We start from the raw sequence: 26,550 nt of genomic DNA, 5'->3' as shown, positions 1-26,550 counted from the left end.
CATAATCGTCGTGGTCTGCTGCATGCTGCGCAACCTGCCCATTATGAGGGGACAGCCGCTGGAGGTCGAGCCAGCAGTACTGTTACGCTCATAATAAAGTGATGCAACTGAATACTGTAGACAATGAGTAAGTGTGATCTTAACTCCTTTATTTAAACTCCAGAGTGTTGCTACAGCATGGAAGGCCTGCTTATATACAGTACTCCCAAGGGATGCTGGGATCCCTTGGAACTCCAACAGGTAGGCCCTCTGGTGGTGGTATGATACAGGTTGCCTAGGGTTACATACATAACATCACTCCCTCCCAAAGTCAACAGCACAATTATTTACAGGGTGAGACGATCTGGGGTTTTTCGTTCCCTTGTCGATCGGCTCCGTACAAATGCGGGTATGGGTGAGTTGGTTGGTTCTTCACTGGGCTGCTGGGCAGCCGGCCTTGCCGGGCTGCTGGGGATGGTGAGTTCGGCTACGTGGTCAACCATGATGTCGGTTGCCACTTGTGTGTGTGTTGGAGGGTCAAAGTTGGTGGTGTCCTCTTCGGGTTGCTCGTGGCTGTTCGTGAATCGCAATTTGGTTTGGTCGAAATGCTTTCTCCACGTTAGTCAATTGACCAGTTTGACCTGAAACACCCTACTCCCTTCTTTGGCTATGACAGTGTCAGTAAGCCATTTGGGACCATGTCCATAGTTGAGTACAAATACAGGGTCATTGACTTCAATATCGCGTGACTGATTTGCGCGATCATGGTATATGCTTTGTTGATGCTGCCTGCCCTCGACCTGATCATGGAGATCACGGTGGCCAAGAGAAAGTCTTGTTTTGAGCACCCTTTTTATGAGCAGCTTGGCTGGGGGAAGCCCGGTGAGCGAGTGGGGTCTGGTGCGGTAGCTGAGCAGGACTCGGGACATGCGGGTCTGCAGGGAGCCTTCCGACACACATTTCAAGCTTTGTTTGATGGTTTGGACTGTCCATTCTACCTGGCCGTTGGATGCGGGCTTGAACGGGGCAGATGTGACATGCTTGATCCCATTGCGGGTCATAAATTCCTTGAATTCAGCACTGGTGAAGCACAGCCCATTGTTGCTGACAAGGACATCAGGCAGGCCGTGTGTGGCAAACATGGCACGTAGGCTTTCGATGGTGGCAGTGGTCGTGCTTACAGACATTATTACACATTTAATCCATTTTGAATAAGCCTCCACAACAACCAAAAATATTTTGCCCAGAAATGGGCCCGCAAAGTCAACGTGGATTCTAGACCACAGTTTGGAGGGCCATGACCAGAAACTTAGCGGTGCCTCTCTAGGTGCATTGCTCAGTTGAGAGCAAATGTTGTATTGGCGCACGCATGACTCTAAGTCTGAGTCGATGCGGGGCCACCACACATGGGATCTGGCTATAGCTTTCATCATAACTTTCCTGGGTGGGCATTGTGTCGGTCGCGTGTGAACATTTCCCTGTCTTTCTAAGGCAAAACCACGCGATTACCCCACAAAAGACAGCCCGCCTGTATGGACATTTAGTTTTTGTGCCACTGGAACGGCTTGATCTCTTCATGCATCTCCGCTGGGACGCTGGACCAGCTCCCATGGAGGACACAGTTTTTTACAAGGGACAGTAAAGGATCCTGACTGGTCCAGGTCCTGATCTGGCGGGTCGTAACGGGTGATTTTTCGTTTGCGAATGCATCCATCACCAAGAGCAAGTCTGCAGGCTGTGCCATTTCCATCCCGGTGATGGGCAATGGTAGCCGACTGAGAGCATCAGCGCAGTTCTCTGTGCCTGGTCTGTGGTGGATTACATAGTTGTTGCAGACAGCGTGAGCACCCATCTTTGGATGCGGGCAGAGGCATTGGTGTTAATCCCTTTGCTCTCTGAGAGTAGCGATATGAGCGGCTTATGGTCAGTTTCTAGCTCAAACTTGAGACCAAATAGATACTGGTTCATTTTTTTCACCCCATAAACGCATGCCAGAGCTTCTTTTTCAATCATGCTGTAGGCCCTTTCGGCCTTGGACAAACTCCTGGACGCATAAGCGACTGGTTGCAATGTTCCCAATTCGTTAGCTTGTTCTAACACACACCCGACCCCGTATGAAGACGCATCGCAAGATAGCAATAATCGTTTACATGGGTTATACAGAACAAGCAGTTTGTTGGAACATAACAGATTTCTGGCTTTCTCAAAAGCAGCCCCTTGTGATTTCCCCCATACTCAGTCATCTCCCTTGCGCAGTAGCACATGTAGGTGTTCTAGTAAGGTGATTAACCCAGGCAGGAAATTACCAAAATAGTTGAGGAGTCCCAGGAACAACCGCAACTCCGTCACTTTCTGTGGTCTCGGTGCGTTCTTGATGGCCTCCGTCTTGACGTCGGTGGGTCTGATGCCGTCTGCCGCGATTCTTCTCCCTAAGAACTCGACCTCTGGCATCAGGAAAACACACTTTGAGCGTTTCAACCTGAGTCCCATGCGATCTAGTCGACTTAGAACCTCTTTCAGGTTCTGCAAGTGTTTGATGGTGTCCCAACCTGTGATCAGTATGTCATCCTGGAAAACCACGGTGCTTGGAACCGACTTTAGCAGGTTCCTTTCGAATATTGCCGCGGCTGATCGAATCCCAAACAGGCATCTATTGTCGATGAACATACCTTTGTGCGTGTTGATGCAGGTGAGGTCTTTCGAAGATTCCACCAGCTCCTGCGCCATGGAGGCCTAGGTCAGGTCCAACTTGGTGAATGTCTTTTCTCCAGCTAGGGTCACAAGTAGGTCATCTGCCTTGGGTAGTGGGTACTGATCCTGTAGCAAAAATCGGTTAGTCGTTACTTTATAATCCCAACAAATTCTGACCGTGCCGTCGCCTTTGAAAACTGGAACAATCAGACTGGCCCACTCATTGAACTCCACCGGCGCGATGATGCCTTCTCGCTGCAGCCTGTCCAGCTCAATTTCCATTTACTCTCGCATCATATATGGCACCGCCCGTGCCTTGTGGTGGATGGGCCGTGTACCGGGAACCAAGTGGATCTGCATCTTTGCCCCCGAGAAACTTCCAATGCCTGGCGCAAACAACGATGGGAACTTGCTCAGAACCTGGGCACATGAGGCGTCGTCGACGGACGAGACCGCTCGGATGTCGTCCCAGTTCCAACGGATTTTTCCCAGCCAGCTTCTGCCGAACAGTGTGGGGCCATCTCCTGGTACAATCCATCGTGGGAGTTTCTGCCCTGCTCCATCATAGGAGACTTTTACTTCTGCGCTGCCAAAACAGGGATCAGCTCTTTGGTATAAGTTCTTAGCTTGGTATGAATGGGGCTAAGCTTGGGTCTGTGTGACTTGTTGCACCATAGTCTGTTGAAGGCCTTTTTGCTCATTATGGACTGACTTGCACCCGTGTCCAGTTCCATGGATCCTGGAATTCCATTCAGTTCAACTTTTAACATGATCAATGGACATTTCGTGGTGAAGGTGTGCACCCCATACGCTTCTGCCTGCTCATTTTGAGTCTCTAGTTCAGCCTGATCCACCATGGATCGATCTTCCTCTGCAACATGGTAGTTTGCAAGGTTTGCAGCTCTTCTGCACATTCGCTGGAGGTGTCCCATTGTTCCACAGCCTTTGCACGCATAGTGTTGAAGCGGCATTGATGGGCTCGATGATCACCTCCACAGCGCTAACAAGGTGTTAACTGCCGCGCATTAACGATTGATGGCGGACTCTCGGTCATCTGAGGTCATGCAGCTGCCGGCGTGTACGTTCTGCCATATGCATTCCTGCCTGAAAACGACGTTACTTTGTGTACAGTATTAGCCGAAACCTCTTTATGCTGCAAAATTTGTTTGGTGTTATCGCTGGTGGACATAAACGCCTGGGTTATCATTGTGGCTTTGCTCAGGTTCGGTGTTTCAACAGTCAATAGTTTGCGAAGGATAACCTCATGGCCAATGCCAACACAAAAAAGTCTTAGCATTTGCTCCAGGAATCCATCGAATTCGCAATGTCCTACAAGGCGCCTTAGTTCGGCGACGTAGCTCGCCACTTCCTGGCCTTCAGACTGTTGGCACTTGTAGAATCGATACCTTGCCATCAAAACATTTACCTTCGGATTTAGGTGCTCCCCGACCAGCGTACACAGTTCTTCATAGGATTTGGTTGTTGGTTTCACCGGAGCTAGAAGATTCTTCATGAGGCCATAGGTTGTTGCCCCACAGATGGTAAGGAGGATCGCCCTTCTTTGGCAGCGTTCTCGCCCCCTTCCAGCTCATTGGCCACGAAGTATTGGTTGAGTCACTCCACGAAGGCCTCCCAATCGTCCCCTTCTGAGAATTTCTCCAGGATACCAACAGTTCTTTGCATTTTCACATGGTTGTTCGTTATATCATCGGCAATTGTTACACTCATAATAAAGTGATGCAACTAAGTACTGTAGACAATGAGTAACTCCTTTATTTAAACTCCAGAGTGTTGGAGGGCCTGCTTATATACAGTGCTCCCAAGGGATGCTGGGATCCCTTGGGACTCCAACAGGTAGGCCCTCTGGTGGTGGTATGATACAGGTTGCCAAGGGTTACATACATAACAAGTACCACCTGAGGAGGTGGAGGATGGGCAGGAGGAGGAGGATCCCCTCCTGGGAGGATGCGTCTTCACATATATGGAGGTGCCTGACACCTCCCCTGCAATCTCCCTCCTTGCATTATGTACTAGCGATCTGCCAGGTTTCCCCATGTCAGGAAACAGTATTCTTCTTCTGTCCTCCACACCATCGATCAGTGTCTCCAGCTCCATATCAGTGAACCTGTTGGCTCTCCTTGCACCTCTTACACCAGCCATCCTTCCAAACTCCTTCCCCCCTCAGGGCCTTGCTGCAAACCCTGGTCTTTAAAAAGGCCAGGGAGCAGCTGGCTCGTTAGAAACCCTCACCAGCATGTTGAATTTCTCAGTGGTGATATCAAATTAAGACAGCCACACCGCTGAAAATTCCACTTTGGAATGGCGCTGGAACCCATTTTTTCACTTTTGGAGCTGAATATGGGGTGGTCCAGCCACACAAAAATGTTGGCGCTAATGGTCCCAAAAAGATGGGGGGAGCACCAGCTTACCAGCGGTACTGAATTTCGGGCCCCTAATCTCATATCTTGCAGGATAGTATTCAGTCCTGTCTGATTTGGTATCAGAGGTGAGTTGCTTTCTTTACAAATAGCTAATAATTCTGATTGGGACCAATTATTAATGGATCAAAGAAAAATAAGGGCTCAACAAAATGGGAAGTATTTAATTCTTCAGGCAGGATCTAGGACCGACCTAGGACCTTCATCCATGGATTCATATTATGATGGTGACTGCTGTTGAGACATGGTTATTATGCGTGTGGTCTATTCTTAGCTATGGTGTTGGTGGAAGTATTCCTTACAAGAAAACATACAATTAATCTTTTTGCCCTTTGTTGTCAAGTATTCCACAGCTTGATTTGCATATGGTTAAGCTTAGGGTCAGAAAAAAAACAGAGGAAGAGCCCTCTAAATACGCATAGGGGCTTAAATTGCCCCTTTTTATAGCCACGTTAGCATCTCCCGGGGGTGGGCAGTGGAAGCGACCTGCCTGGAATTGCCCCTGGGATGCGCTGTGCCCCTTACATTTCGCACTGGGTGGGAGTGCACACAGTGGTGATATCATCGCCTTGCAAGCCCACCCATTATCGGCTCGCTTCGAACCATTTGCACCCGCGGAAGAAATTGCCCTGTGGGATGCGAAATTGGCATGGGGCAATGCAAACGACAGCTTCACGGGTCACAAAGCTGTGGTGGCTGGGGCGCCCCGGCCACCCTTAAAGGGGAGGACTTTTCGCCACAGCTGCCATCTTTTTATTGTTGGCCGACTTTGCAGTTGGCCCATCAGTGGCGGGCACTGGTTCAGCCGGGTCACCAACATACATCCCAACAGTCTCTCTTGGGTACAGTGGCCGCCAGGAAAGCTGCTGCGGAGTTCGCAGCGGCCCCCCCCATTAAAAGGAGAGGGAAGCTGTGACGCGGCATGTCCGCGTCGTGCTGATGTCATCAGCGCCGCGCTGTGACGTGGTCAGCATGGCACTGAGCCTCGCATCCCGCCAACATCACGCTACCGCCCTGCGGAGGTGAATCACGCCTCCGATACCGCCCCGCACATTTTTTTCAGACAAAGACCCTAATTCAGCAACATTTAGTGGACATCTCGCTGGGCACTATATATTCATTTAATTCAAATCATTTAATTCAAATTGCGCACCCCAAACGGGTGCAGGACAATTTCGCCCCCATGGTGTTGTATTCTTTAGGAGTATCAACCTTTATCAGAGGTATCATATACTAAACCAGCGATTTGAAAGCCTCATTTTAAATTTGTTCCTCCTGTTTGTAAATGTATTTCAGCAAAAAAAGTGGGAACTCACATTTTTAAACCTCATTTTCCATATTTCAGATATTGCAAAGACGCCCATGCACTAGCAACCCTTGTCAGAATGATGGAATGTGTCTGGATCTCATTGATGCTTTCTTCTGTCTCTGTCCAAACAACTGGAAGGCAAGACCACTTCTCATCAGAAATTATATTTGCTGTAATATATGAGGCCTGTTAATTGAGATGAAAATGTTCCAGTTATGTGATTTTTCTCACCAGGAAAACACATGAATGCTAATTTAATGTGAATATGGGGATGGGGTTGTATGGGTATGGAGCAAGTGCCATTAGCAGAAATGCTCTTTTGCTGTCATATACAATACACTTTGCCAATGAACTGAACAGTGAATTACAACATAACATGTCTGATGATGCTCTCTTCACTTTACTGCACAGACAGGATGCCTTCAGGGACTGCGTTGCAAAGTAAATAGAAACATAGAAAATAGGTGCAGGAGTAGGACATTCGGCCCTTCGAGTCTGCGCCGCCATTCAATAAGATAAGATCATGGCTGATCACTCCCTCAGTACCCCTTTCCTGCTTTCTCTCCATACCCCTTGATCTCTTTAGCCGTAAGGGCCATATCTAACTCCCTCTTGAATATATCCAATGAACTGGCATCAACAACTCTCTGCGGCAGGGAATTCCACAGGTTAACAACTCTCTGAGTGAAGAAGTTTCTCCTCAGCTGAGTCCTAAATGGCCTACCCCTTATCTTAAGACTATGTCCTCTGGTTCTGGACTTCCCCAACATCAGGAACATTCTTCCCGCATCTAACTATCATTAAGGAAGAAATAGCGGGACACCTAGATAGGAATAGTGCAATCAAACAGACGCAACATGGATTCATGAAGGGGAAATCATGTTTAACTAATTTACTGGAATTCTTTGAGGATACAACGAGCATGGTGGATAGAGGTGTACCGATGGATGTGGTGTATTTAGATTTCCAAAAGGCATTCGATAAGGTGCCACACAAAAGGTTACTGCAGAAGATAAAGGTATGCGTAGTCAGAGGAAATGTATTAGCATGGATAGAGAATTGGCTGGCTAACAAAAAGCAGAGAGTCGGGATAAATGGGTCCTTTTCGGGTTGGAAATTGGTAGTTAGTGGTGTGCCACAGGGATCGGTGCTGGGACCACAACTGTTTACAATATACATAAATGACCTGGAAGAGGGGACAGAGTGTAGTGTAACAAAATTTGCAGATGACACAAAGATTAGTGGGAAAGCGGGTTGTGTAGAGGACACGGAAAGGCTGCAAAGAGATTTAGATAGGTTAAGCGAATGGGCTAAGGTTTGGCAGATGGAATACAATGTCGGAAAATGTGAGGTCATCCACCTTGGGAAAAAAAAAACAGTAAAAGGGAATATTATTTGAATGGGGAGAAATTACAACATGCTGCGGTGCAGAGGGACCTGGGGGTCCTTGTGCATGAATCCCAAAAAGTTAGTTTGCAGGTGCAGCAGATAATCAGGAAGGCGAATGGAATGTTGGCCTTCATTGCAAGAGGGATGGAGTACAAAAGCAGGGAGGTCCTGCTGCAACTGTATAGGGTATTGGTAAACCGCACCTGGAGTACTGCGTGCAGTTTTGATCACCTTACTTAAGGAAGGATATACTAGCTTTGGAGGGGGTACAGAGATGATTCACTAGGCTGATTCCGGAGATGAGGGGGTTACCTTATGATGATAGATTGAGTAGATTGGGTCTTTACTCGTTGGAGTTCAGAAGGATGAGGGGTGATCTTACAGAAACATTTAAAATAATGAAAGGGATAGACAAGATAGAGGCAGAGAGGTTGTTTCCACTGGTCGGGGAGACTAGAACTAGGGGGAACAGCCTCAAAATACGGGGGAGACAATTTAAAACCGAGTTGAGAAGGAATTTCTTCTCCAAGAGGTTTGTGAATCTGTGGAATTCTCTGCCCAAAGAAGCAGTTGAGGCTAGCTCATTGCATGTATTCAAATCACAGATAGATAGATTTTTAACCAATAAGGGAATTAAGGGTTACGGGGAGCGGGCGGGTAAGTAGAGCCTAGTCCACGGCCAGATCAACCATGATCTTGTTGAATGGCAGAGCAGGCTCGAGGGGCTAGATGGCCTACTCCTGTTCCTAATTCTTATGTACTTATGTTCTTATATTCTTATGAACCTGTCCAGTCCCATTAGAATCTTATACATTTCTATGAGATCCCCTCTCATCCTTCTAAACTCCAGTGAATAAAGGTCCAGTTGATCCAGTCTCTCCTCATATGTCAGTCCAGCCATCCCTGGAATCAGTCTGGTGAACCTTCGCTGTACTCCCTCAATAGCAAGAACATCCTTCCTCAGATTAGCAGAACAAAACTGAACACAATATTCCAGATAAGGCCTCACTAAGGCCCTGCACAACTGCAGTAAGACCTCCCCGCTCCTGTACTCAAATCCCCTAGCTATGAAGGCCAACATACCATTTGCCTTCTTCACTGCCTGCTGTACCTTTTTTGAATCTACCTTTTCCTAACCTGCCGCCATTCAGATAATATTCTGCCTTCGTGTTTTTGCCCCCAAAGTGGATAACCTCACATTTATCCACATTATACTGCATCTGCCATGTATTTGCCTACTCACCGAACCTGTCCAAGTCACCCTGCAGCCTCTTGGCGTCCTCCTCACAGCTCACACCGCCACCCAGTTTAGTGTCATCTGCAAACTTGGAGATATTACACTGAATTCCTTCATCTAAATCATTAATATATATTGTAAAGAGTGGGGTCCCAGCACTGAGCCCTGCGACACTCCACTAGTCACTTCCTGCCATTCTGAAAAGGACCCGTTTATCCTGACTGTCTGCTTCCTGTCTGCCAACCAGTTCTCTATCCACATCAGTACATTACCACCAATGCCGTGTGCTTTGATTTTTCACACCAATCTCTTGTGTGGGACCTTGTCAAAAGCCTTTTGAAAGTCCAAATACACCACATCCACTGGTTCTCCCTTGTTCACTCTACTAGTTACATCCTGAAAAAATTACAAAAGATTCGTCAAGTATGATTTCCCTTTCATAAATCAATGCTGACTTGGACCGATCCTGTCACTGCTTTCCAAATACACTGCTATTTCATCCTTAATGATTGATTCCAACATTTTCCCCATGACTGATGTCAAGCTAACCGGTCTATAATTCCCCGTTTTCTCTCTCCCTTCTTTTTAAAAAGTGGTGTTACATTAGCTACCCTCCAATCCATAGGAACTCATCCAGAGTCGATAGACTATCGGAAAATGATCATCAATGCATCCACTATTTCTAGGGGCACTTCCTTAAGTACTCTGGGATGTAGACTATCAGGCCCTGGGGATTTATCGGCCTTCAATCCCATCAATTTCCCTAACACAATTTCTCGCTTTATAAGGGTATCCTTCAGTTCCTCTTTCTCACTAGACCCACTGCCCCCTAGTACATTCGGAAGGTTATTTGTGTCTTCCTTCGTGAAGACAGAACCAAAGTATTTGTTCAATTGGTCTGCCATTTCTTTGTTCCCCATTATAAATTCACCTGAATCCGACTGCAAGGGACTTACGTTTGTCTTCACTAATCTTTTTCTCTTCACATATTTATAGAAGCTTTTGCAGTCAGTTTTTAAGTTCCCAGCAAGCTTCCTCTCGTACTCAAGTTTCCCCCTCAAAATTAAACCCTTAGTCCTGCTCTGTTGAATTCTAAATTTCATCCAGTCCTCGGGTTTGTTGCTTTTTCTACTCACCAGTTTGTTGCTCACCAGTCAGGTTTCTAGTGAAACAAATGTCAGCGGTGGGCCTTCCAACTCCTGAGGTGTTGGTCAAAACCAGGAACGGGGGTCGTACCGACCTATTGTATTCCGGCTGGTACCATCCGACAATGCATCCAAAAGGTAACCCCCCGATCTCCACGTTTCTTTATCCCCACTCTGGTTCCAAGTATCATTTACTTCCCCTGTACCGTTTTGTCGCATTACCCACTCTGCTACTTCTGAAATGTTAAGGGAGATTGACCTTAAAGGGATGCCTCCTTTGCTATGTATGGGGATGTGCGAACATACCCAGCAACTAGGAAAGTTCTCGTTTTGCGCATAAACATAAGACATGTACAAAAAGGTATTCACATGTAACTCTCGTTTCGGTCTAGCTAGCAGGCCGGACCTAACACGATAATCGCACCGATCGCAATATATAGTTTCATCATCTTATTACTCTATATTTAACAAATAGTCAAAGGCAAAATGGCCGTATGGCTTGCTTGAAGAATCTCTCGCTGTCAATCTGTAAATAGACAAACAACAACAACTAATACGTGTGCTAAATGGCTGGTTCAAAAACCTTAAGCTGGGTCCGATGCTTCCATTGTCCGTTCCCTTTAACATTGATGCAGGCACAAGTGTCCCTGCTGATTATAACCTCATACGGTCCTATCCATTTTTGGGGCAAACCCCGGTTTTCCCGGGAGGACCCTTACCATAACGCGACTTCCCGCCAACGGGACTTCAGGGAGCTTTGTAAGCTCTGCTTCCGCGTCTCTTTCTTCCTGATTGTCCCTAACTAATTTACGCATCTCTCTTAATTGAGTACTTAGTTCCAAAACATACCATTTTATTTTGTCTTTTAATGGGCCTACATCGGCCCCCCCTGTTATGATGTTCTCTGGTAATTGCATCGACCTTCCTGTCATTAGTTAATAAGGAGTTAATCCGGATGTCCGGTTTGTCGTGGCTCTTAACTTCATCAATATAATGGGTAATACTTCTGTCCACGTTTTTTCTGACGTTTTCATGGCCTTTGCCAGGGCGTTCTTAAGGGTATGGTTCATGCGCTCTACCATCCCAGAACTCTGCGGGTGGTAGGGGATGTGGAATGTTTTTGTTTTATGCCCATCAGCTGGCATATTGTTTTTACAATTTTTCCGGTGAAGTGGGTGCCTTGGTCGGAATATCCTTGCCACTGTTGAGGCAGTGCAATCACGTGTGGGGAAAGCTTCCACCCACCGGGTAAATTGATCTATAATCACTAGGCAATATCTTTTCCCATGGGATGGGGGCAAAGAACCTGTGAAATCAATTTGTACGTGTTCCCATGGCCCCCGTGGATGGGGCTGGTGTCCCATTTTAATTTTAATGGGCCTGCCTGGATTATATTGTGCGCACGTAGCGCATCGATGGCAATATTTGGCGATATCTCTCCCCTTCCCTTTCCACCACCAATCTCTCCCAAGACTCCCGGTCATGGCCTCTCGTCCTGAATGAGACAGGCCATGATGCACCTCCAATAAGATATTCTGTATGCATTCAGGTGCCATTACCTTGTCGTTTCGTCTCCAAGCGTTATCCTTCCCTTGCGTTGCGCCCGCTTTGTCCACATACCTATTTCCTCCTCAGAAGTGTCCTGGTGTAGTTTCTCAATACTTATCTGTTCGTCTCGGGCCCCAGCGGCACTGACTGAGGCCTCCTCACACTCTTCCTGTTCTAATGCCTTCTGTGCAGCTACGTCTGCAGCTTTATTCCCCTGGTGACTCAGCCAATCGGGACTGGTTCGGTCCGGCCCCCTCCTGTGGGCTTTAATTTTAATAACCGCTACCTGTTTTGGTTTATTACTGGCTGCTAAAAGAGCTTCTATTCTCAGCTGATGCTTTATGGGATGTCCGCTAGTTGTGATAAAATCCCTTTTCCCCCATGCTGTCATATAATCGTGTACTACCCCGAATGCATATCTACTGTCCGTATAGATATTAACAATCTTATTTTCCGATAATTCCAGTGCCCGGGTGAGGGCTACCAGTTCTGCCACTTGAGCTGACGACCCCCCATTAATTCGCCCTGATTCAACTGTCTCTAGATCCTGGTTAACTACGGCCCATCCGGTACAAGGTAGTCCCTCTACGTATTTTCATGAGCCGTCCACAAACAAGGTTTGTTCTGCGGTTTGAAGGGGGGCATCTTTTATTCTATCCTCTTCCATATCCTCACATACCTCTTCGCAAAAGTGGGGTTCCCCCTCACCCATCATACCTTCTGCGGGGTTGTTTCCTACATCCCTAATTATGGTTACCGCTTTGTTGGGTGGTAAGAGGACTGCTTCCCACTTTGCCCGTCTCATATTAGATACGGTTCTCAGTTTTCCTGTGTTTAACATTTCTACCAATGTGTGTTTAGTGTGGAGAATGATGTTTCCAGTCATCACCACAGGCTCACTTAATTTTTACCGCCCAAGTTGCGCAATCTAGCGCGGCTATACATCTGGATTGGTAATGGATATTGAGGCTCCCGTATCCACTAGCATTTCACACTGTCGGCCCCCTACTAGTGCAGACACATATATCCTTCCCTCCTTTTTACTTTGTACAGGGGCCGCCGGACATCACCGGGTGGCTTTGTACGCCTGCCACTTCTGGTATTCCTGTTCTGACAGGGTCCTTGCCTTATTAAGATAGCCATTTTTACCATAGCATGTCGCTTCCAGGTGCCCTTTCTTACCACAGTACGTACATTGCTTTTCACTGCCTTTCCCTTTACATTCCCTGGCAAAATGGCCCGGTTTTCCACAATTATGGCAAGTCCCCCTTTTCTGCCCTCCTCCTGCTCCTGTGGCAGAGACCTTTTCCTGCTTTATTTTTTTCTTTTCTAAACTGCTAAAGCTTACTGTTTTAGCCTTTTTCAAAAGTCCCTTTTACACCTTCACAGATAGCTCACCACTCGCCCAGGAGTTTGACCTAATCCCTGAAGGTATTTCTAAATTTAAAACTCTTTTTTTTTTATTGAGCTAGAAGTTTTCGTGTCAAGGTTTTACACAAAGGAAAATGGGAGCGTTTTAAAAGGCATTCTTTATCTCATTCCTAGACTAAATTTATGTCTTTCAACTCAATTGCATGTTTTCTTTCGACAAGTAAGTGAGCGTGTCAAATAAATTCTTTTTTTTTTTACTACCGAGACCATGTATTTTTTTATCTTTTACTCAACAAACCTATCCTTTGTGCATTTCCTAGCTCCGTAACTTATCATCCGAATATATCCACATTCTCGTTTCTAACTTAAAATGTAATACCATAAGGTTCACAGTTTCTTAAACTTCCCACATACAGGACAACACTACGAAGGGTTAAAAAGAATTTCACTCTGTTTGGAAAAAGTGGGTGGAGCTAAAACAGGCAGGCAACTCCACACCTTCCCAAACAGGCTTTCATTCATTCCACAGTCAAAATCACTCGAGTACTCTTCATTCAAAATAGACACTCACAAAAGTCTCTCTTCATTCAACAAAGCTTATGTCTGGATCCATATGTCACTTAAGATAGTCACTATCAGCTTTTTTATGGCATTACGTAATTACACAAGTTACAATTAATGATAGGAATTAATTAATGACCCGGGCAGCCCGCGTTTTACATTCCCTTCCTTACCTTCCATGTTCGCCAGTCTCAGACATTTCCCTTTGTTTCTGTAATACTCACGGCCACGACTACTCTGTGGAGACCCTTTGTCTTCGCAACAAAGCTAGCATGTTTCCTTACCACCGGAGTTTCGGCTCTAGGTTGGAGTGATCAGTTCCCTTCCGCACCGACCTTATTTACTAAAGGGACAACTCAAACTGGTTAGTCAGCCTCTTCCCGCTATCTACTTACTCGTATCTTATACACTATCCTGTCGTGCCCATACACCTCTCTTTTCAGTCTCTAACACCAGATTCCAGATACTGTCTTAAGTGATCACGTCTGATCGGACAGTATCCTGTTCGTGACGCCATTTTGTTGTGGAAAAATATTTCTGAGACTGTATAATATATATAAAGAGAGGTTTATTAAATTGGAGACAAAGCTTTGGGAGAAGTGTTAGAGACCCCTGTCTCTGAACCACTTCTCAAATTGGTATCTCCAGTGAGGTTCTTTTATCTTACAAATTACGTCACTTTACATCACATGCTTTAGCACTAGTCCTTAAGTCTAATCATCGTATTACAAGGTTTACAAAGCTTTTACTATCCAAGGCTGAGTTCTTGATATAAACCAGCCTGCATTGTGACAGGGCATTATAAACAAGTGCAGGCTTTCTGGCACCGGTATAGACAAACATACTCAGCACTTATCTCTCCAGTCGTTCATTATCTCACTTTCCTATCTCCATAACTCAAGGCCAGCATACCTTGAAGTCTAACTGTGTTTTTTATATAAAGCATAATGCATCAGTATTGTCCCTTACAAAATTCATTAAAGGGGAAAATGAAAACAAATGTTTGGTCCCGTATACTAGTCAAGTATATGTCCAAAAATCTGCTCCAACACTATTCTACTTTCTATCTTTTGCTTCTGCCTCCATTTTATTTCCCTCTGTCTCCCTGCATAGGTTCCCATCCCCCTGCCATGTTCATTTAACTCCTCCCCAACAGCATTTGCAAACACTCCCCCGAGGACATTGGTTCCGGTCCTGCCCAGGTGCAGACCGTCTGATTTGTACTGGTCCCACCTCCCCCAGAACCGGTTCCAATGTCCCAGGAATTTGGATCCCTCCCTCTTGCACCACTCCTCAAGCCAGGTATTCATCTGAGCTATCCTGCGATTCCTACTCTGACTAGCACGTGGCACTGGTAGCAATCCTGAGATTACTACTTTTGAGATCCTACTTTTTAATTTAGCTCCTAGTTCCCTAAATTCGTCTAGTAGGACCTCATCCCGTTTTATACCTATATCGTTGGTACTTATATGCACCACGACAACTGGATGTTCTTCCACCCTTTTCAGAATGTCCTGTACCCGCTCTGAGACATCCTTGACCCTTGCACCAGGGAGGCAACATACCATCCTGGAGACTTGGTTGCGGCCGCAGAAACCCTATCTATTCCCCTTACAATCGAATCCCCTATCACCATAGCTCTCCCAATCTTTTTCCTGCCCTTCTGTGCAGCAGAGCCACCCACGGTGCCATGAACTTTGGCTGCTGCCCTCCCCTGATGAGTCATCCCCCTCAACATACCCAAAGCGGTGTATCTGTTTTGCAGGGGGATGACCGCAGGGGACCCCTGCACTACCTTCCTTCCACTGCTCTTCCTGTTGGTCACCCATCCCCTATCTGGCTGTGTACCCTTTACCTGCGGTAAGACCAACTCGCTAAACGTGTTATTCACATCATTCTCAGCATCGTGGATGCTCCAAAGTGAATCCACCCGCAGCTCCAGTCTCGCAATGCGGTCCGTCAGGAGCTGGAGGCAGACAGACTTCCCGCACACGTAGTCGTCAGGGACACCAGAAGCGTCCTTGACATCCCACATAGTACAGGAGGAGCATAACATGTGTCTGAGCTGTATTGCCATGACTTAACCCTTAGATTAACTTAATTTGGCAACAACAATGCTAAATGTTACTTACTGATAAAGAAAGAAAAAGAAAAACTGCTACTAATCACCAGCCAATCACTTACCCCCTTGGCTGTGATGCCACCTTTCGATTTCTTTCTACTTCTTTTTTGCCTCCCTGCTGCAGCTGCACCGGCTGGGCTCTCCGACTCATGAACTCCCGAGCCTCTCCTCGATGCTGGGCCTTTTGTAGGCCGCCTCGATCTCACCGTTCAGCCTCCTCCGACTCACAAACTCGGTGAAGGTGCTGTCTCCAGAAATGCTGAGGCCCAACTGAAGAGGTGTTTTTTGCCAGATGCCTTGGGCATGCCATTAGTGCCTAGGAGGCAGATGTAAACATTACCTCTGCATATTTAAATGACCATGTTTGTGGCTGATGGGAGTCTGTGTGCTCAGCCTAACTGTAGAGGACAGCATTGCAGTTTCTCAGTTGCTGGCCTATAAGGACCTTCCATAGCCAATGAGGAATGTTCAGTGGGCAGAAAATAAAATTACGAATAAAAGTTATCAGTTGGGAAAAAGCCAATTTTGCTAAGTTGAGATGGGATTTAGCCACAGTGGACTGGAAACAGCTACTTGAAGGTAAATCAGTGTCCGAGCAGTGGGAGGTATTCAAGGAGGAGATCCTGAGGATTCAGAGCAAGTATGTTCCCTTAATGAAAAAGGGTTGGACTAACAGAGATCTAGAGCCCCCTGAATGTCAAGTGACATGCAGGGTAGGATAAAGAAAAAAAGGGAGGCTTATGACAGATACCGAGGGCTCAATACTGCAGAAACTCTAGAGAAGTATAGAAAGTGCAGGGGTGGAATTAAAAAGGAAATTAGGAAAGCAAAGAGAGAGCATGAAAAAAATTCGGCAAGTAAAATCAAGGAAAACCCAAAGATGTTTAATAAATACATTAAGAATGAGAGGATAACTAAAGAAAGAGTAGGGTCCATTAGGGTGTAGAACGGAGTATCTTAGAAATCGGAATTCTCCACATTTAGTTTTCTGCAGTTCGAGTCAGGTAGAACAGTTTCACTTTGGAACTGAATTTTTTTTTCAAAAGGGGCGTGTCCGGCCACTGACGCCTGATTTGAAAGTTTCCACAGTGAAAACGTACTCCAAACTAACTTAGAATGGAGCAAGTGAAGATTTTTGTACGCTTGAAAAAACCTTGTCTACACTTTAAAAAATCAGGCGCAGGTCACAAATTAGGCGGCGGGAACGAGGTGGGGGGGGGGGAGGGGGGGAAGGGATGTCATTAAATTCTACAATCAATCCTTAGTTATACTTATACAAATATTATACAAATAAATCCAACCTGAATAAAAATGTATAAGCAAAGAAAAGATTAAATAAACCATGTTCCTACCTGTGTGAAAGTGCTTCAGGCAGGCCTTTCAGGCAGCGGTGTGGCGTCAGTGTCTCATCGCGACGGCAGCGGCAGGCAGCAAGCAGCCTTCGAGCTGAGCTGCGGTGCTTGAGGCAGGCCTTCATTCCCCATGAAGATGCAGCACCCGGACGGACTTGAGGCCATTCGGCCATGGGATTGCAGCGGCGTCAGTGGCTGGCCGGGAGCCGAAGAATCAGGAGTGGACGTGAGGCCATTCAGCCATGGGATTGCAGCGGCGTCAGTGGCTGGTCGGGAGCAGCAGCAGCCTTCGAGCTGAGCTGCAGTGCTTGAGGCAGGGGTGTGGCGTCAGTGTCTCGTCTCGACGGCAGGGGCAGGCAGCAAGCAGCCTTTGAGCTGAGCTGCGGTGCTTGAGGCAGGCCTTCATTCCCCGCGAAGATGCAGCACCTGGACGGACTTGAGGCCATTCGGCCATGGGATTGCAGCAGCGTCAGTGGCTGGCCGGGAGAAGCAGCAGCCTTCGAGCTGTGAGGGGGACTGACTGAGGCCATTTGGACAGGGAGAGGCAGCCACATCGACATCTTTATTTAAATTTGCAGAATGGGTACACCGCATATTATGCAATGGTTTTCTTCCTCATGCAAGAAATTCTTTGTTCTTGGTGGAAGTTGATCCATTGCAAAGTTGAATTGGCACTTTTATTTCTCCAAACACACAGTCCTTAATTTGCAGGCACCGGTTCTGCAAGTTTAGCAGTGAAAAGCTGAACTCACTGATTTCAGCAGATGATTTATTCAGCAGTGCTGCTAAAAGCACTCCCTCACACACAGAAATATCAAGAAAATTAAAATACAAGCCTTTGCAGGGGTCCAAGAAACAAATCTTCACTTTTTCTGCAGCACTTTTAAAAATGGCCGAGTGCCAATGTTTACTTCAGACTGCGCGTGCGTGAACGCTCCAACGCGCACGCGCAGGGTTGCTGGCACCAAAAGCCTCATTTAAATTGTACCCGTCCCCTCCTACTTACAAAATCGGCGCGAGTGGTAGGCTCCGCCCCCTGTGCGCCGCGCCAAGCCGACATCGAGCTCAAAGGAGCTCGAGAATACTGCGGGTTTTTTTTCGGCGCAAAAAACAGGCACCCAGCTCTGAGGTGTGCCTTTGTCGCCGCGTGTGGAAACTTGGGGCCCATAAAGGTAATCTGTGTGTGGAGGTGGAAGATGTGGGTATGGTTCTTGATGGATACTTTGCGTCTGTTTTCACAGAAGAGAGGGGCAATGCAAACATTGCAATCAGGGAGGAGGAGTGTGAAATATTAGATTAAATAAATATTGTGAGAGAGGAATTAGTAAGGGGTTTAGCAACTTTGAAGGTGAATAAATCCCTCGGCCCGGATGTAATGTATCGCGGGCTGTTAAGAGAAGCAAAAGAAGAAATAACAGAGGCTCTGACCATCATTTCTATCCTCTTTGGCTACAGATGTGGTGCCAGAGGACTGCTAATGTTGTAACTTTTGTTTAAAAAGGGAGAAAGGGATGGACCAAGTAATTACAGGCCAGTCAGCCTAACCTCAGTGGTGGGCAAATTTTATGAGGAGGTAACAAGGAGGATCGATGCAGAAAGTGTGTCTGGATTTTAGCAAGACCTTTGATAAGGTCCCACATGGCAGATTAGTAACGAGAGTAAATGCCCATGGGATCCAGGACAAAGTAGCAAGTTGGACCCAAAATTGGCTCAGGGTAATGGTTGATGGGTATTTTTGTGACTGGAAGGCTGTTTCCAGTGGGGTTCCGCAGGACCCAGTATTAGGTCCTCTTGCTTAAGAGATTTTCAGATATTACTAAAATCGGCTATGTGGTTGATAATGAAGAAGAAAGTTGCGGACTGCAAGAAGATATCAATGAATTCATCATCAACTCTAATGTTGACGCAAATCGACACAAAGTATTCATCCAAGTCGATGATTGGAGCGTGGGCAGGTTCAGCAGGAGTGGCGAGGTCGGGGCAAAGGAGCAGCGAGAGATTGTAGAGAGACATGATCGGGGCCCAGGACAGGCATGAGTTCGGGGCCCAGAAGAGGTGAGGGGCCAGGGGCAGCACGGGCCAGCCCACACTGCGATATGTGTGCGCATTAGGTCCATGCAGCAGAGCTGGTCTCCAGTCATCTTGGTTAACCCTTGCCACTGGACCAAAACCTAGTTCTGTCAAGCCCATGTGGTGGCTGGTGTGCAACGACCACCACACGTTAAAAAAATCCACGCACAGGCATCTTCCATCCATCAAGATTTAGTTCAGGATCTGGAATATTAAGTCCTTCATTGAAACACCTGTGAACTTTTTGGCGTGGAAGCAAGTCATCCTCGATTCGATGGACTGCCTATGATGATGATGATGACCAATGAACTGGTCAGGTGCATGGAACAATGCCAAATGGAATTCAATCCAAAGAAGTGCGAGGTAAAGTATTTTTGAAGGGCTAACAAAGCAAGGGAATGCACATTAAATGGTAGAACACTCAGAAGTGTAGAGGAACAAAGGAACCTTGGAGTGCATGTCCACAGATCTCTGAAGGTAGCAGGCCAGGTAGATAAGGTGGTAAAGAAGGCATACAGAATACTTGCCTTTATGAGTGGAGGCATAGAATATAAGAGCAGGGAGGTTACGCTTGAACTGTATAAAACACTAGTTAGGCCACAGCTAGAGTGTTGTGTGCAGTTCTGGTCACCACATTACAGTAAAGATGAGATTGCACTAGAGAGGGTACAGAGGAGATTTACGAAGATGGTGCCTGGACTGGAGAATTTTAGCTATGAGGAAAGATTGGAAATGCTGTGTCTGTTTTGTTTGGAACAGAGGAGGCTGAGGGGAGAACTTATTGAGGTGTATAAATTTATGAGGGGCCTAGATAGAGTGGATAGGATGGACCTATTTCCCTTAGCAGAGGGATCAACAATCAGGGGACATATATTTAAATTGTTCGGAGGTTAAGAGCAGATTTGAGGGGAGATTTCCTCACCCAAGAGGGTGGTGGAATCTAGAACTTACTGCAGAAACCCTCACCACATTTAAAAAGTGCTTGGATGTGCACTTGAAGTGCCATAACCCACAGGGCTACGGACCAAGAGCTGGAAAGTGGGATTAGGCTGGATAGTTCTTTGTCGCCGGCGTGGACACGATGGGTCAAAATGGCCTCCTACCGGCAGTAAATTTCTACGATTCTATGATTGTGACTTTCAAACTGCTGTTTATTAACAATTTGTCTGCTGCATCAATATTGCGATCTGGATGTTTTAGCGCATCACACTCTAAAGGTTTGTGCCCAATGCCATGAAACTATAGCTAAAGCTGATACGTCCTTACTATACAGTATAAATGCACATGAGGCCCATGCTTGAAAGAAGGTCAGTCTGTGATCTGTCCTTTATTCCATAGCACTCAAGTGATGGAAGTGGGTGGAGCTTCCCCTTTTATATCTGACGGTCCAGGTTAGGAGTGTCTCCCACAAGTTCACCACCTAGTGGTCATTGTTCTCACAGTGTACAACTTAGGTCAGATTATACATGGGTTACAATACTGGTTGAATACATGACATCACCTCCCCCCCCAAAGTCTTATTGGGATCACAGGTTGAGTCTCTCTGGTGGTTTATGCTCTCTTGTAGAGCGCCTGAGTTGGGGCTCCGGTTGTTGGGCGCTGGCCTGAGTGTCTGCTGTTTGCGATGCCTCAGGCCTGTCCAGACTGCCCACAGTGACTGGGCTCTCCTCCCTTTGGTTCCTGTGTTTGGTCACCTGTGGAGGAGTGAACTCTATATCGTGTTCTTCCTCTGCTTCTTCTATGGGGTTGCTGAACCTCCTTTTTGTTTGACCCACATGTTTGCGGCAGATTTGTCCATTGGTAAGTTTAACTACCAGAATCCTATTTCCCTCTTTGGCAACCGCAGTGCCTGCGAGCCATTTGGGCCCTGCAGCGTAGTTGAGGACAAAAACAGGGTAATTTACATCAATACATTGCGCCCTCGCATTCCTGTCATGGTAGTTATATTGTGACTGGCGCCTGCTCTCGACAATTTCTTTCATGGTGGGGTGTATAAGGGATAACCGGGTTTTGAGCGTCCTTTTCATTAGCAGCTCTGCGGGTGGAACCCCTGTGAGCGAGTGTGGTCGGGATCTGTAGGCCAACAGGAGGCGTGATAAGCGGCATTGTAGGGTATCCCCTTGGATTCTGAGCATCCCATGTTTGATTATCTGCACTGCTCGTTCTGCCTGGCCGTTTGAGGCCGGCTTGAACGGTGCCGTTCTGACATGGTTAATTCCATTGCCTGCCATGAAGTCCTGGAATTCAGTGCTTGTGACCAAGATGTCCGATAGACCGTGGGCGGCCAACATTGCCCGTAGACTTTCTACCGTGGCAGAGGATGTGCTTGAATTTAAAATGTCACACTCGATCCATTTGGAGCAGGCGTCTACTACAACCAAAAACATTTTCCCCATGAAAGGACCTGCGTAGTCCACATGGATGCATGACCAAGGCTTGGCGGGCCATGGCCAGGGGCTAAGGGGGATTCCCTGGGCGCATTGCCCAGCTGGGCACACATGTTGCACCTGCGAACACAAAGTTCCAGATCTGCGTCTATCCCTGGCCACCAAACGTGTGACCTGGCAATTGCCTTCATCGTGACAATGCCCGGGTGCTCATTGTGGAGTTCTCTGATGAACACCTCTCTGCCCATCTGGGGCATGACTACGCGGTTTCCCCACAGTAGGCAACCGGCCTGAATCGAGAGTTCATCCCTGCACCTGTGAAATGGTTTAAATTCCTCAGGGCATGCCCTGTACATGGCTGCCCAGTCCCCATTCAGGACACATTTCTTGACTAGAGACAATAGCGGGACTCTCTTTGTCCAGACTTTAATCTGACGGGCTGTCATAGGTGAGCCTTCGCTTCCGAAAACTTCAACAGCCATGACCATCTCAGCAGCATGCTCGGTAGCCCCCTCAGTGGTGGCTAGTGGGAGCCTGCTGAGTGCATCGGCATAGTTTTCGGTGCCCGGTCTGTGCCGAATTGTGTAGTCATAGGCGGCTAATGTGAGAGCCCACCTCTGTATGTGGGCCGACGTGTTTGCATTTATGGCCTTGTTGTCGGCCAAAAGGGACGTTAGGGGTTTGTGATCTGTCTCTAGCTCAAATTTCCTGCCAAACAGGTACTGGTGTATTTTCTTTACCGCATATACATATGCGAGCGCCTCCTTTTCTACCATCCCGTAGCCCCTTTCTGCCTGGGACAGACTTCTGGAGGCATAAGGTACCGGCTGTAACTGACTCTTGGCATTGACATGCTGCAACACACACCCAACACCATAGGACGACGCATCGCACGTTAACACAAGTTTCTTACATGGGTCATATAGCGTTAACAGATTTTTGGAACATAACAAATTGCGTGCTCTATTAAAAGCCCTTTCCTGGCTGTCACCCCAGACCCATGCACGACCTTTGCGTAGGAGCATGTGTAGCGGCTCTAGCAGCATGCTCAATTTGGGAAGAAAGTTACCAAAATAGTTCAGGAGCCCCAGGAATAAACGCAGATCTGTCGTGTTATGGGGTCTGGGTGCTCTCTGGATTGCTTCCGTCTTGGACGCAGTAGGGTTGATCCCGTCTGCTGCTACCCTCATCCCCAGGAATTCTACCTCTGGAGCTAGGAAGATGCACTTCGCCTTTTTCAGTAGCAGCCCTACCCGGTCTAGACTGCGTAGCACCTCCTCCAGGTTGTGGAGATGTTCTTCAGTATCGTAACCCGTGATGAGGATGTCATCCTGAAAAACCACCGTCCCTGGAATCGACTTGAGGAGGCTTTCCGTATTTCGTTGGAAGATCGCGGCGGCCGAGCGAATCCCGAATGGACATCTGTTGTACTCAAATAACCCCTTGTGTGTCGTGATGGTGGTCAGCTTCTTCGACTCACTCGCCAGCTCCTGGGTCATGTAAGCTGAGGTCAGGTCCAATTTTGAAAAAAGTTTGCCACCGGATAGCGTCGCAAAGAAGTCCTCCGCTCTCAGTAGCGGATACTGGTCTTGGAGTGACACCCGATTGATGGTGGCCTTGTAATCGCCACATATCCTGACCGACCCATCCGCCTTGAGCACCAGCACAATCGGGCTCGCCCAGTCACTGAATTCGACTGGCGAGATGATGCCTTCCCTCAGCAGGCGGTCCAATTCGCCTTCTATCTTTTCCCGCATCATGTACGGCATCGCCCTGGCCTTGTGGTGTACTAGCCTGGCATCCGGGTTTATGTGAATCACTACCTTGGCCCCCATGAAAGTGCCAATGCCGTGTTGAAATAATGAGTCAAATTTGTCCAGGATCTGTGAGCATGATACTCGCTCCACAGAGGAAATTGCATTGACATCGCCCCATTTCCAGTTCATGACAGCAAGCCAACTCCTCCCCAGTAGTGCGGGACCGTCCCCCGGGACAACCCAGAGTGGCAACCTGTTCTCCGAATCTTTGTGGGTCACGACTACCGTGGCGCTGCCGAGCACCGGAATGATCTCCTTTGTGTATGTCCGTAGCTGTGCGTCAATTGGCGATAATTTTGGCCTCCTGGCCTTGGATGCCCACAACTTTTCGAACTGTTTGATACCCATCAGGGACTGGCTGGCCCCCGTGTCCAGCTCCATTGATACTGGGATGCCATTGAGGAGCACTTTCATCATTATCGGTGGTGTCCTGATGTATGAACTGTATACGTGCTTCACATGAACTCGCTGAACTTCAGCTTCCAGCGATTTCCCCCAGCATTCATTTCTGCAATTTCTGCAGGTATTTTGCTCACCTCTGCAAACTCCGGCTGAGTGTGTGCCTCCATGCCTCCAACATGAGCTGCTGTTTGAAACAAAAGGTCCCTTGCCAGTTGATCATCCCTGACTGCCCCTGTTATTGTCCTTGAGTGCGCCATTAACAGGTGTTGATGGCCCCATTACTAGCCGCATTGTCCCTTGCAATAGCGTGAATCACCGTTCATTGTCTCTGTCGAATTCCCCCTCTGGGTTCGACTACATTTTGGGGCATGCCCGATTGCCCTTGTCTGCCTGGAGAACTGTGTGCTGCTTTAACAATGTTGAATCTCTGTCCCAACCATTCCTTAACACAGTACCTCTCATCTGTTCTGCTCGTGGCCATGCTTGCGTGGTTAAATCCCAGTTTCTCGTCGCCATTGATACGGTATAAATGCACATGAGGCCCATGCTTGAGAGAAGGTCAGTCTGTGACCTGTCCTTTATTCCATAGCACTCAAGTGATGGAAGTGGGTGGAGCTTCCCCTTTTATATCTGAAGGTCCAGGTTAGGAGTGTCTCCCACCTAGTGGTCAGTGTTCTCACAGTGTACAACTTAGGTCAGATTATACATGGGTTACAATGCTGGTTGAATACATGACAAAAGCAAACATGGTTCTAAGATGCATTCACTGGACAATACATTATAAAATAAAACTAGAAAATGCTGGAAATACTCAGCTGGTCAGGCAGCATCTATGGAGAGAGAAACAGAGTTAACATTTCAGGTCGATGTTATCAACCTGAAACATTACCTCTGTTTCTCTCTTCACAGATGCTACTTGATCTGCTGAGTATTCTAGTGTTTTCAGTTTTTATTTCAGATTCCAGCATCTGCAGTATTTTGCTTCTCTGTTGATAAAATAAAGAATAGCATTTTGTTCTTGTACAAGAGCTTGACTAGTCCTCAGTTACAATACTGTATCCAGTTTTAGTCTCCTCACGTAGTGAGAGATTTTGAGGCCCTGGAAAGAGTGCAGAGTAGGGCCGCACGATTAACTCTCAGTTTAAAAGACTTTAACTACCCAGATAGGCTCAAGGAGCTGGGTCTTTTTATTTTAGAAAAGCATAGACTCAGGGGCGATAAAATAATGAAGGGATTCATCATCATAGGCAGTCCCTCGGAATCGAGGAAGACTTGCTTCAACTCTTAACATGAGTTCTTAGGTGGCTGTACAGTCCAATACGAGAACCACAGTCTCTGTCACAGGTGGGACAGAGAGTCGTTGAGGGAAGGAGTGGGTGGGAGGGACTGGTTTGCCGCATACTCTTTCCGCTGTCTGCGCTTGATTTCTGCATGCTCTCGGCGATGAGACTCAAGGTGCACAGTGCCCTCCTGGATGCACTTCCTCCACTTAGGGCGGTCTTTGGCCAGGGTCTCCCAGGTATCAGTGGGGATGTTGCACTTTATTAGGGAGGCTTTGAGGGTGTCCTTGTAATGTTTCCGCTGCCCGCCTTTGGCTCGTTTGTCATGAAAGAGATCCGAGTAGAGCGCTTGCTTTAGGAGTCTCGTGTCTGGCATGCGAACTATGTGGCCTGCCCAGCGGAGCTGATCAAGTGTGGTCAGTGCTTCAATGTTGGGGATGTTGACCTGGTCGAGGACGCTAATGTTGGTGCATCTGTCCTCCCAGGGGATTTGTAGGATATTGCGGAAACATCGTTGGTAATATTTCTCCAGCGACTTGAGGTGTCTACTGTACATGGTCTATGTTTCTGAGCCATACAGGATGGTGGGTATTACTACAGCCCTGTAGACCATGAACTTGGTGGCAGTTTTGAGGGCCTGGTCTTCAAACGCTCTTTACCTCAGGCGGCTGAAGACTGCACTGGTGCACTGGAGGCGGTGTTGGATCTCGTCGTCAATGCCTGCTCTTGTTGATAGGAGGCTCCCGAGATATGGGAAGTGGTCCACGGTGTCCAGGGCCGCGCTTTCGATCTTGATGACTCGGGGGGGAAGTGCTGTGCGACGAGGACAGGCTGGTAGGGGACCTTTGTCTTACTAATGTTTAGCGTAAGGCCCATGCTTTCATACGCCTCAGTAAATATGTCGACTATGTCCTGGAGTTCAGCCTCTGTATGTGCGCAGACGCAGGTATCGTCCGCGTACTGTAACTCGATGACAGAGGTTGGGATGGTCTTGGACTTGGCCTGGAGACGGCGAAGATTGAGCAGGTTCCCACTGGTTCTGTAGTTTAGTTTCACTCCAGTAGGCACGAATACATGAGCTCATCTCTCTCATCTGGAGGGAGGAGAGCATGCCGGGAGATCTCAGAGATGCAGTGATCGTGAACATCTTTAAAAAAGGAGACAAGTCCGACTGCGGAATCTCCCTGCTATCAACCTCTGGGAAAGTCGTCACTAGAGCCCTCCTCAACTGTCTTCTCCCTGTGGCTGAGGAGCTCCTCCCGGAGTCGCAGTACGGATTTCGTCCCCTACGGGGCACAATGGCATGATTTTTGCAGCGCGACAGCTGCAGGAAAAATGCAGGGACTAGCGCCATCCCTTATACATGGTCTTCTTCGACCTTACAAAGGCCTTTGGCACTATCAACCGCGAAGGTCTATGGAGCGTCTTCCTCCTTTTCGGATGCCGCCAAAA

At 47.5% G+C, this 26,550-nt stretch overlaps 1 protein-coding gene across 1 annotated transcript in view; it reads left to right on the top strand.

Moving 5' to 3' along the window:
• cubn (cubilin (intrinsic factor-cobalamin receptor)) overlaps window positions 1-26,550 on the top strand; it is a 457,745-nt gene that overhangs the window by 13,910 nt on the left and 417,285 nt on the right. Inside the window, exon 5 of the mRNA XM_070880231.1 lies at window positions 6,454-6,555. Within this exon, the coding sequence (XP_070736332.1) occupies window positions 6,454-6,555 (102 nt within the window). The remainder of the gene's footprint in view (window positions 1-6,453; window positions 6,556-26,550) is intronic.

This window comes from Pristiophorus japonicus, chromosome 5, assembly GCF_044704955.1.
Source record: "Pristiophorus japonicus isolate sPriJap1 chromosome 5, sPriJap1.hap1, whole genome shotgun sequence".
Taxonomy (NCBI): Eukaryota; Metazoa; Chordata; class Chondrichthyes; family Pristiophoridae; genus Pristiophorus; species Pristiophorus japonicus.
The sequence above is the reverse complement of the archived record's forward strand: the minus strand, read 5'-3'. Positions and strand labels throughout refer to the sequence as shown.